The sequence below is a fragment of the Silurus aristotelis genome (assembly GCF_946808225.1).
Source record: "Silurus aristotelis genome assembly, chromosome: 29".
NCBI classification, from domain to species: Eukaryota; Metazoa; Chordata; class Actinopteri; order Siluriformes; family Siluridae; genus Silurus; species Silurus aristotelis.
In genome coordinates, this window is record NC_139602.1 from 9,573,262 (window position 1) to 9,586,155 (window position 12,894).

A 12,894-nucleotide genomic window follows, 5' to 3' on the forward strand; every position below is an offset into this window, starting at 1 on the left:
TTACCTACAAATGACCGCTGATCCCTCAGGAAACAGAAAAAGCAAAACCGGCGTGAATGTTTTCCCATCAGGATCGGATTATTTAACAAAAGTTTGTTATTCGTTTGCACTTGCAGGAATGTTAAGGGAGTATTTTGTAATTAAAAGCAATAATTTTTCAATTAATTGCACAAAAGATCGCAGGTCCGGTGTCCATGGTGGTTTGTTCGAGAAAAAAAGACCAGTAAGTGGATTAACTTGTGAACCATGAATTGTGATGGTGTTGAGGAAAAACTCCCTGAGATTACATAGGGAAGAAACTTTGAGAGGAACCAGACTCTAAAGAAAACCCTTCCTCATCTGGTGGACTCATCTAGACTGCATTGTTCCCTCATGTGTTTTCTGAAATATACTCCAGGACAAAACAATCACCATTAGACACTAGTGATGTGCATCCCTATAACTCAGGTCGATACGATTAGCATTTTGATGCGTAGCCAAAGATACGATCCATTAAATGTGCATATGGAGAAGCTACCAATGTGATGCGAGACGATTCACTCCCTATTACGATGCAGTCGGAACCGATTTAGATTCGATTCAACACAATGTGATTCAATGCTGTACGATGCAACGAACCAGACGTCTTTTCCTGTTCTTAAGGAAGATGCAGTTCTACCTCTGCCATGTTAATCCATGATCTATGTGACTCTCAGGACACGCCTCTTTCTCCGTAGTGTTGTGATACAGTACGTCAAAGCACCACTGCTGCTACGTGAATGAGAAAACGCGCTTGAGAAACAGTTTAGCGAGGAGAAATCAATCCACATATAAAACATTGGTCGCTTTGGAAGTAATCGAAGTGTAACTAATAATTACATACAAATCGTTTTTACGATATTTGTATCGCGTCACGATACAAATGCCAACTAGTATCCGATGCACACGTTTAAATCGATGAGTCACATTGTTAATTTTACAATCCCTGTTGGGTTCCTATAGGATGTGACTGGATTCCATTAGAAAACCATTAAACGTATCGAGAATGTGTCACCTTTAAGTTTTTCCATTATGTTACACCAAATGACCAAATTACTTGATTAACCGAATACCACTGGAATCTAATTCATTAGTCAAGTCAAGTTTATTTCTATAGCGCTTTTCACAACAGACATTGTCTCAAAGCAGCTTTACAGAAATCAACAGTGAAGGTGAAGGTGTGTGTTTATCCCTGATGAGCAGCCATGGCGATTGTGGCAAGGAAAAACTCCCTTAGATGTTATGAGAAAGAAACATTGAGAGGAACCAGACTCAAAAGTGGAACCCATCCTCATTTGGGTGACATCAAAAGTTTGATCATAAATCTTTCAACAATACAGAACACTGGAGAGTGAGAACTAACATGAGCACTGGAGTGTAAGATTATAAGTAATGTTCTTTCTACAGTCTTCTACAGTCTTTATTGGTATAAAACTAGGAGCTACTGAGCTCAACATTTGTGATCATCACAGATCCAGCACCAGCTTCTCCATGCCAGAGCCTTTAAACACTCCAGGAGGTCCAATGTCAAAACTCCACACATGTAGTGCACTATTCAGTCTAAATAAACATTAAACCAGACACCATTAGGGCTGATAGAACTTCCATGAAACTACCATGACCACTAGGAACCACTACAAATCCCTGAAGCTTTTAAGCTTTTTCAGCATGACGTCGCTCCCATGTATAACTTCTTCCATTATATTTATAATCAGAGGTATTTTGTATTATAATGAGTGACTTATGTATGCTTCAGTCTGCAACTGTAGATGTCACATGTTCTCCTGAGGTTAATCCACACGCCTGGTATGCAGGTTATTCCAAGTCACAGAATGGAAAGTGTGTGTTTCAGAATGCAATCCTGGAAATCTACATATGCAAAATGCACATTTGTTCCTTATTGACAAAAGTTTAAAAGCACATAAGATTGCTTCTTTTTGAACTTCCTATTCCACAGTAAGTCCCTATTAGCTGTTATAATAACCTCCAGTCCTCTGAGAAGATGTTGTGGAGATTTGTGGAGATTCGTTCCACCACCATGGCTTAACCAAAGTCTGATGCGTAAAGCATATCTTAACATCATGCTGGAACAGGTTTGGGTCTCTAAAATCCTATGATTTCATATGAATTAGACAATCATCTCCCTTTTAAAAAGTGCCAGTAGTTCTGGAGTGGAGTGTATGTTCTGCCCTTGTTTTGCGCACCGATGAAGGATGTTTCGACACATCTGTGTGAGAACAATGACGGTCTGTCATCCCTCCCCTTCAAACCCCTCACTCGAGCCTGCCTCTGTCTCTCTCTCATAAGAACGTTTTGTTCATGACCCTACAGGACACTCGGGACAAAACATTTATAAACAAATAGTTTTTTTTAGTGTAGAAATTATTCCCATCGACTCCCATTTAAAGATTCTTTGAGCTTCAGACAGTGATTCATCCTCTGGCCAGGGTCACCTTGGATCCCATGGACACCAGGGTTGATGTGGGAAAAAGCACTGGATTGGATGCCAGTGTGTCGTAGAGCATCACACACACACACACATTTCAAAATTATTACGTCCTAAATAAAACTTAAACCGAACGTGTGCTTAAAGATTTGAAATCCTCAGCCATCTTTATGAGGCTCAAATAAATAAGCGTTATTGTTTTCAAGGCATAGTGTCGGAAAATCACATCAAACAGTATTCATTGGTTTGACTTGCCATTTTCATTTAAACTTGAATTGAAACTCATAAAAACATTAAAATTGAATATATGGGCACACATTTGGAGAAATCTGACCGTGAGATCATGTGCTTTTTGAACATCCCATTCTGCATTTAGTGCCCATTTGCTGTTATAATGACCTCCACTCTTCTGGGAAGATGTTCCACTAGATGTTGTTAAGATTTGTGAGATTTCACTCAGCCACAAATCAGGTACTCATGTAAGAAGGTCCTCAGCATTCACATTTTTTCCAAAAGTGTTCAATAGATTAGGAGCTCTATAGCAGGAGATCTTCAACTCCAACCCATGTAAACCATATGCTCATGAAGCTGGCTTTGTGCACAGGGGAACTGTCTAAAACAGGTTTGGGTCTCGCAGTTCAATGAAAGGCAAGATTTCATGCCACAGTATCCAAAAAACAAACTGTATTGAAAGGTGTCCGAATACTTTTGTCCATATTGTTTTAGCAGGAGTTTGAGAAGCCCTGCACCAGATCATGTGTTTATCTAACTACTACTTCTACAAATGAACTGCTTAGTAATGGGGGCTCATGTGTAAAAATCATCAAACAAGCTTCCGAGTCACCACAAAGGAAAGACAGACACATAGACGGAATAATATATTCCTTTATTTCCAGCAATTTACAAGTACCGCTGTTGAGTCCCATCTGGAGCAGCAGAGTGCAGGGTAGGAGAAAGCAAGAAGACAGACTGGATTACTCACGTGTAACGTCTCAGAGACACAATAGAACACGTCTGCTTTCTCAGTCTCTCCGGCAGCACAAAGTAGCCGTTACACAGTTTGCAGGTATAAACTGAACATACGACTGAGCTCATAAAGATTTGACGTTGGCGTGATTCTTTATTTTTTTTCTTCTTCTACCTACGACCGTACACGGATCTTCTGCTGGCGGAGAAACAGCTCAAATCTTAAACAAAAAAACTTTGCAATTTTACTATTTACGATGCATTAAAATCATACAAAAAAAGAGGACAAACAAAAGGGAACAAAGAAAACCAGCTAGTTGGTGTTGAGCCGTGCTGCAGTTAAGGCCTACGACGTTCAGTGTGCTACTGAACCAGCTTGAGTGTGAGGTTTCAGAAGTATTAGGCACCGACATCTGAATTGTTAAAAAAAAGAAATTACAGTAAATTACATCTCTTCTTGCCCAAAATTGCAAAAAAAAAAAAAACATTGAATAAAATAAACACCTTATTTATAGAATAAATATATTATATACACATTTTTTGCTTTGTATGCATCTCTAAAAAATAAATAAACAGAGCAATCCCATACCCTGAAAGAGTATTCACAACCGGAAGGGCTGTAATGGGAACGGCGGTAGCGTGAGCCGCGTGGTGAGACGACTTCAGGACGGCTGGACGCAGCGTCGACTTTTACAGCGTGTCGTTTTTTTTTTGCGTACGTTTCGTGCGAGACGTTCGGGAGTCTTGTGAATTGCGCGGGATCCCTGGATTACGGTACGCGTTGCACAGCGAACCGTTCTGATGTCGCGCGACGGCTTTACAGTATGAAGGGAATCCGTGCCGATTTATACGCACAGTGATATATATATATATATATATTTATTTATATATATATATATATTGTAATTTAATTTCTTCTAATGTTCTGTGCTCAGCACAATCCATTCTGCTGGCCCCGTTGTAGCATAAAGCAAAACATAAAGCAAAGACAGACCCTCACTAACATTAAACTCTGAGTGGGATTTACAAATGAGTGTGTTTTTACACAGAGGTACCAACAACGCAGCATCTCAGGCACTCGGATACAAATTGTGAAGGTCCTATTACATAAAACAGCCGAGCAACGGCAACATCTGTTATGTTTAAATGAATGATTTTTAAACATAAACGCTGTTTAAATAGTGCCATTAATAGGGTTAAAAAAAAGTCAAGATAAAAGCGAGACAAGTTCTAGAAAGAAAAGCATCAACTTTTACTTCAGCTAGTTGGCGTCATTGGTGCACCGTGAAAAGGGATTAGGCCATTTTTTCAAAAGAGGTATCTCATCTCTCACGCCAGCCAATCGCGAGCGTCTGCCGTGACCAAGTCAATGTATAATTGATATTAAGTCCAGGAAGAAAAAAAAAAATCGCTAAAAACAATTTTAGCTAAAATTCAAAAATTTTGACATTTTTTTGTATTTTTAAAGGAAATCATACACCTGATTAACAGCACATTTTATGCCATGCTTTAAACGACTGAAAACAACAGCCCCGCCTTCAAAACCCAAACGAAAGTTTTGCAAATCGGCACAAAGATTTTTAGGAAAAAAAAACCAAAACCTGACATTTTCTTGATTGATTTCTTTTTCTGGCTAAGAAAAAAGTTCCTGCTTTTAATGTATAGCGTGCATATAGTGTGTATGGCGTAAGTGTTGGCACCTCTGTGTACATGGATTAACTTGCGATTAAAAAAATAATTAAAGGGCTCCCTTTTCTAAAGCCTAGTACCGAAGATATATGCTCTTATAAGACAAACTATTAGCAAGTTCAAGTTTTCATAGGGTGGTATTCACCTAAAAAATAATAACAAACAAAAAAAAAAAAACCCCGTTCATCTTCATTCAGGCCTTGTAGTCATGAATGCAATGACTTTAAGTCAAATGTGTGCGTGAACCGTTTTGGCTCATCTCTGAGAAAAAGCCAGCGTGTATTTATAGCCCTCTCAAGCTTCGTAGCACGCTAATTAAGAAGGCAGTTTAGAAAAATGTTACATGCTCGCAAAGAATTGGATACAAGCATATTGATGCGTGACTGAAAGTGAAGTGGATACCTGTGGAGTGCCGCATTTATTTCTCTAATTGTACAGTAGAGGGCGATGGCGCGGGCGCGTACGTCTGGGCGTCTCGGCACACCCGAGCTCCGTCTGATATTAGATGAACCTGCCACGCTTGTAGCGTGTGTAGGTGTGTTAATCAAGACTTCTCGCTTTGTCGCACTGCACAATTTTAGGTCTTAAAAGATGAGATGAAAAAAAAATTTTGTTTCAGTAGAATGGAAAAAATTAAAAGACTCGGAACCCGAAGGCTGATTTGCTCGTTGCACGGAGATTTCCAACTTTTCAAAGATTAATGAGGAACTTAAGAGGTAATCGACACGCACTCAAGGTCACTTCGCTGTGGTCTGGAAACTTCCAATAATTGCTTCATTAATATCACTTACACATCGAGCACTTGGTGTCTGAGCATCCTAATTCTCCGTGAAACTTCAAGTTTAAGTCGACCTTTTCCCTTCTCCGAACCCCACCGTGTTACTGCCGACACCTCTGAGCATAATAAAGTGGCTGAACATCCCCATTGAAAAATAATGAGGATTCCTGTTCTCCCATGAGAAGATAAGCCATAATGTATTCATCATAACATACCACTACTACAGCAATAGTATTACGAGTTATTATAAAATTCATAGTGGCTATTGTAGCCATAATATCGCAAGTCGCATATTGTTTTTTTTTTGTTTTTGTGATAAAAAAGACTCGTGAGGTTTCCGTAGACGTTCGGCAGAGCGTTCAGTCACCCACGTCTGTGTCCCTATCGCCGACCATCCACAAGATATGGAAGCACAGAGCCAGGAAGCCCGTACCCAGCAAATCTCCAAGGGCTGTCAGGTAGGGAATGGAAAAGTTATCTGGATCCATCCCTCTCTTCCACATCCACTGCACCATCCAGTCAGCCAGATACAGCAGGAGCATCACCTGCAGGGAACACCAAATGGGGGGGGGGGTTGTACGCTTTAGTTTTAGTACGCGTCTGTACTAATTCCTCATTGGTTTCATAGCAGCAAATCAGGAGAGAATGTAGTGAAAGTTTCTCTGAAATGACATTTATGAAATTATCCAGTTTTGGCACATTTAAAGCTGGAACTTTGAGTTCTACTGACAGCTTCAGGACAGAACAGTTTTTTTCTGGAGAGGATACAGTCAATGGGAATATCAAAAATGTTAATGGTGTTACATTTCATGTGGATAAAATGTACAACGTGGCCTTTTTGTTATAAGGAATAAATACTGTAGAAATATATATCAGTTTTATATTATAATTCCGGGTATAAAAGTAGTTGTAATACAATAATATGGTATTTTAGTGTAGTAGAAATAGGAAGAATTGTTGTGCAGTAAAAAAGTTTAGTATTGTAGTATAGCATTGTATTATAGTGTACAACACGTTGTACATATATTTACATATTAATCTGCACTTACAATTTGAACAATTGCTACTATTTGCATTTCTTGTAGATGTGAAGCTGCACTGTACTAAGCAATGACAATACAGATCTATCTATCTATCTATCTATCTATCTATCTATCTATCTATCTATCTATCTATCTATCTATCTATCTATCATGGTATAATAGTATTGTATTTAATAGTGTTGTATAGGAGTACAATTATGCTGTAGTATATACTTGTGTAGTAGAATTGTGTAGTATTGTATTGTTGTATTACAATGTAGTATAGTACTGTTGTATTATAGTGTAGTAGAATTGTCTAGTATTGTATTGTGGTATTACAGTCTAGTATACTACTGTTGTAGTCTTGTGTACTAAAAAAGTGTAATATTCTAGTATTGTTTTATTATAGTGTAGTAGTTTAGTGTAGTATATTACTGTAGTATAGTATTGTATTATAGTGTAGTATAGTAGTATTGTATTGTTGTGTGTAGTGTAGTTGTTTGGTGTAGTATATTACTGTATTATAGTATTGTATTATAGTGTAGTATAGTAGTATTGTATTGTTGTGTTTAGTGTAGTTGTTTGGTGTAGTATATTACTGTATTATAGTATTGTATTATAGTGTAGTATAGTAGTATTGTATTGTTGTGTTTAGTGTAGTTGTTTGGTGTAGTATATTACTGTATTATAGTATTGTATTATAGTGTAGTATAGTAGTATTGTATTGTTGTATTATAGTGTAGTAGTTTGGTGTAGTATATTACTGTATTATAGTATTGTATTATAGTGTAGTATAGTAGTATTGTATTGTTGTGTTTAGTGTAGTTGTTTGGTGTAGTATATTACTGTATTATAGTATTGTATAATAGTGTAGTATAGTAGTATTGTATTGTTGTATTATAGTGTAGTAGTTTGGTGTAGTATATTACTGTATTATAGTATTGTATTATAGTGTAGTATAGTAGTATTGTATTGTTGTGTTTAGTGTAGTTGTTTGGTGTAGTATATTACTGTATTATAGTATTGTATTATAGTGTAGTATAGTAGTATTGTATTGTTGTGTTTAGTGTAGTTGTTTGGTGTAGTATATTACTGTATTATAGTATTGTATTATAGTGTAGTATAGTAGTATTGTATTGTTGTATTATAGTGTAGTAGTTTGGTGTAGTATATTACTGTATTATAGTATTGTATTATAGTGTAGTATAGTAGTATTTTATTGTATTATAGTGTAGTTGTTTGGTGTAGTATATTACTGTAGTATAGTATTGTATTATAGTGTAGTATAGTAGTATTTTATTGTATTATAGTGTAGTTGTTTGGTGTAGTATATTACTGTAGTATAGTATTGTATTATAGTGTAGTATAGTAGTATTTTATTGTATTATAGTGTAGTTGTTTGGTGTAGTATATTACTGTATTATAGTATTGTATTATAGTGTAGTATAGTAGTATTTTATTGTATTATAGTGTAGTAGTTTGGTGTAGTATATTACTGTAGTATAGTATTGTATTATAGTGTAGTATAGTAGTATTGTATTGTTGTATTATAGTGTAGTAGTTTGGTGTAGTATATTACTGTAGTATAGTATTGTATTATAGTGTAGTATAGTAGTATTGTATTGTATTATAGTGTAGTTGTTTGGTGTAGTATATTACTGTAGTATAGTATTGTATTATAGTGTAGTATAGTAGTATTGTATTGTATTATAGTGTAGTAGTTTGGTGTAGTATATTACTGTATTATAGTATTGTATTATAGTGTAGTATAGTAGTATTGTATTGTATTATAGTGCAGTATAGTAGTATTGTATTGTTGTGTTTAGTGTAGTAGTTTGGTGTAGTATATTACTGTAGTATAGTATTGTATTATAGTGTAGTATAGTAGTATTGTATTGTTGTATTATAGTGTAGTAGTTTGGTGTAGTATATTACTGTATTATAGTATTGTATTATAGTGTAGTATAGTAGTATTGTATTGTATTATAGTGTAGTAGTTTGGTGTAGTATATTACTGCAGAATAGTATTGTATTATAGTGTAGTATAGTAGTATTGTATTGTTGTATTATAGTGTAGTAGTTTGGTGTAGTATATTACTGTAGTATAGTATTGTATTATAGTGTAGTATAGTAGTATTGTATTGTATTATAGTGTAGTTGTTTGGTGTAGTATATTACTGTAGTATAGTATTGTATTATAGTGTAGTATAGTAGTATTGTATTGTTGTATTATAGTGTAGTAGTTTGGTGTAGTATATTACTGTAGTATAGTATTGTATTATAGTGTAGTATAGTAGTATTGTATTGTTGTATTATAGTGTAGTAGTTTGGTGTAGTATATTACTGTAGTATAGTATTGTATTATAGTGTAGTATAGTAGTATTGTATTGTTGTATTATAGTGTAGTAGTTTGGTGTAGTATATTACTGTAGTATAGTATTGTATTATAGTGTAGTATAGTAGTATTGTATTGTTGTATTATAGTGTAGTAGTTTGGTGTAGTATATTACTGTAGTATAGTATTGTATTATAGTGTAGTATAGTAGTATTGTATTGTATTATAGTGTAGTAGTTTGGTGTAGTATATTACTGCAGTATAGTATTGTATTATAGTGTAGTATAGTAGTATTGTATTGTTGTATTATAGTGTAGTAGTTTGGTGTAGTATATTACTGTAGTATAGTATTGTATTATAGTGTAGTATAGTAGTATTGTATTGTATTATAGTGTAGTTGTTTGGTGTAGTATATTACTGTAGTATAGTATTGTATTATAGTGTAGTATAGTAGTATTGTATTGTTGTATTATAGTGTAGTAGTTTGGTGTAGTATATTACTGTAGTATAGTATTGTATTATAGTGTAGTATAGTAGTATTGTATTGTTGTATTATAGTGTAGTAGTTTGGTGTAGTATATTACTGTAGTATAGTATTGTATTATAGTGTAGTATAGTAGTATTGTATTGTTGTATTATAGTGTAGTAGTTTGGTGTAGTATATTACTGTAGTATAGTATTGTATTATAGTGTAGTATAGTAGTATTGTATTGTATTATAGTGTAGTAGTTTGGTGTAGTATATTACTGTAGTATAGTATTGTATTATAGTGTAGTATAGTAGTATTGTATTGTTGTATTATAGTGTAGTAGTTTGGTGTAGTATATTACTGTAGTATAGTATTGTATTATAGTGTAGTATAGTAGTATTGTATTGTTGTATTATAGTGTAGTAGTTTGGTGTAGTATATTACTGTAGTATAGTATTGTATTATAGTGTAGTATAGTAGTATTGTATTGTATTATAGTGTAGTTGTTTGGTGTAGTATATTACTGTAGTATAGTATTGTATTATAGTGTAGTATAGTAGTATTGTATTGTTGTATTATAGTGTAGTAGTTTGGTGTAGTATATTACTGTAGTATAGTATTGTATTATAGTGTAGTATAGTAGTATTGTATTGTATTATAGTGTAGTTGTTTGGTGTAGTATATTACTGTAGTATAGTATTGTATTATAGTGTAGTATAGTAGTATTGTATTGTATTATAGTGTAGTTGTTTGGTGTAGTATATTACTGTAGTATAGTATTGTATTATAGTGTAGTATAGTAGTATTGTATTGTTGTATTATAGTGTAGTAGTTTGGTGTAGTATATTACTGTAGTATAGTATTGTATTATAGTGTAGTATAGTAGTATTGTATTGTATTATAGTGTAGTTGTTTGGTGTAGTATATTACTGTAGTATAGTATTGTATTATAGTGTAGTATAGTAGTATTGTATTGTATTATAGTGTAGTTGTTTGGTGTAGTATATTACTGTAGTATAGTATTGTATTATAGTGTAGTATAGTAGTATTGTATTGTTGTATTATAGTGTAGTAGTTTGGTGTAGTATATTACTGTAGTATAGTATTGCTGTATTATAGTTTAATAGGAAAGTGTTTTGTAGTATAATATTGTAGTATTATAGTTTAGTTGTACAGTATTGTAGTATAATGTGTAGTACTATAATATTCTTGTGTAGTAGTATTGTGTAATATTGTAGTAGTTTGGTGTAGTATAGTAGAATAGTATTGAATTTTAGTGTAATTTAGTAGATTACCTGGAGTAAGGCAGCGGTCAGGTAGACAGCGATGAAGACATAGGTGAGGGTGGTGTGTCCAGCCCGCATTAAGTTAATGGTGTACAGGAAAACAAGGTGACCAGGAGCCACCAGGAGGAAGAGCACTCGAGCAGAGCGAGAATTCACACCTGTGAAGCAACGGAGGAGGAAACCCTGTCCATCATGTGTGGTTGAATTTCAGGTCATTTTTAAAGAGCCAGTAATGAACCTAAATAGTTATGCATCTAATGTAAGGCTCTGATTAACTTAGATTGGATTAGATGAGATTTTTTTTTTTTTGACAGATCAAGTTTCCCAGATCTGTGTTTACATTATTTAAATTCAGTTTTCTTTTTCCAGTTAAAGCAAATACTTTGAAACTAATACACCAATATAAAAACACTATTCCACTGTTACTTCTCCAAACACCTCAATTCATTGACATTTCTAGACATTCCAATCCATTCTAAGCTTCCTACACAGATTTACAGTGTACTCAAACTGGTTGGAGTGGACAATCATGTTTTGTTACCTGAGCCTAAGAACGTGGTGCAGGGTGTGGGGCATTTCTGTGGGGGTTGATTTGCGTCAGCGATGGGGAGGCCGTTCATGTGCAGGTATGTAGAGATGCGACTTGCCTGCACTGCCACCAGATTACCTGCCACACCTACAACAGGGCATCATAAACAACATTAAAGCTAATTTATGAACTCATGTTCAGGACTGAATCGCTCGAACTTTATTGCAACAGAGAAACAAAACACAAAAAGTCAAATCAATTACTGTGGTAAACATCAACACTATGAAAAGATTTTTACAGAGCAAAATATAGCAAATTTATTGAGCATTAAAATAGCCATCAACTCAAAAACATTTCCTGAATCGCTACAAAAATAAATGTTACAATATATAAAAAATGTAATGTAATATGTAAACTTATCACAAAAAGCTAAACAATCGTAAACATATTTTTTGCATGACGTGTCTATATTTCCAGCATTCTGGTTAATGGCAGTATATTCAGATTTTTATCAGGTATTATTCACATTGTCTCGTTTATGTTTAATTTGTGACTAATATTCGTTCCCATGGCAATGAAGAAAGTTCTAACTGCTAGTCCTGGTCCTACTAAGTGTCAGGCTGGTCAGTTTGAACATGTGATGCCTCTAATAAATTGCCATGAAAAGGGTAAAAAAGGTGAGCTTTTGGGTTAAAGCGTGTAGTAAAATAGTGTAATATTCTAGTATTGTTCTATTATAGTGTAGTAGAATTATAGTATAGTAGGATAGTGTAGTTCTGTAGTATTATTTTCTTTACATCAATTAGCACCAATCAAATTGTATTTGGAAATACAGTACAAATGTTGAACTTGTATTAGGGGGTCTGGGGGTCTAGATCTTTTCTAAAAGGGTTCATTCAAAGAAAGGTCATGTGTTAGAGTTGGAGGTGTTTCTGTATACTCAATCAATGCTCACCGTTGATAACTGGAGTGAACACTGCCATTCCAGCGTAGTTGGGATTGGACACGGTTTTGTCCAGGATTAGGCCTCCGACACTGAAAAATGATTTCAGCGAATATTAAGAATCATCAGTATGTTTGGAATGAAGGAGGTCAGGTGTGTGAATATCTTATTATTGCACCTGCTGATGGCCATGGCGATAATCACAGGCTCCCACCCGGAGTACAGCACCTCTCGAGTGGAGGGAATTTTCCGGGCGATCAGGATCCAGATAGGCGTCAGGGCAATGAAAAACACGCAGACTAGCGGATTGGCGTAATCGTTATAATCTGTTAGAAAGAAAACAGAGAAGTTTAATTCGGGTTTTTTGGACGGAGCATGAAAAAAAAAGTAGCGTCTTACAAGAGATAATGTGT

The 12,894-nt window shown here is 34.8% G+C and overlaps 1 protein-coding gene and 1 long non-coding RNA gene across 3 annotated transcripts in view; one reads left to right on the forward strand and one right to left on the reverse strand.

The window, feature by feature from the left end:
* The first annotated feature begins 282 nt into the window (after positions 1-282).
* Positions 283-4,871, forward strand: LOC310722769. The gene is made up of 4 exons (XR_014532488.1): positions 283-823; positions 1,686-2,445; positions 2,805-3,075; positions 3,197-4,871. It is a non-coding gene; the product is annotated as an uncharacterized lncRNA (long non-coding RNA).
* Positions 3,332-12,894, reverse strand: part of slc41a1 (solute carrier family 41 member 1) — a 31,836-nt gene continuing 22,273 nt past the window's right edge. For both annotated transcript variants that reach the window (XM_083535321.1, XM_083535322.1), the window contains 5 exons: positions 12,660-12,807; positions 12,494-12,573; positions 11,551-11,685; positions 11,019-11,167; positions 3,332-6,442 (listed from right to left, as the gene is read on the reverse strand). In XM_083535321.1, coding sequence (XP_083391447.1) covers positions 6,257-6,442; positions 11,019-11,167; positions 11,551-11,685; positions 12,494-12,573; positions 12,660-12,807 — 698 coding nt within the window. In that variant the 3' untranslated portion in view covers positions 3,332-6,256. The remainder of the gene's footprint in view (positions 6,443-11,018; positions 11,168-11,550; positions 11,686-12,493; positions 12,574-12,659; positions 12,808-12,894) is intronic.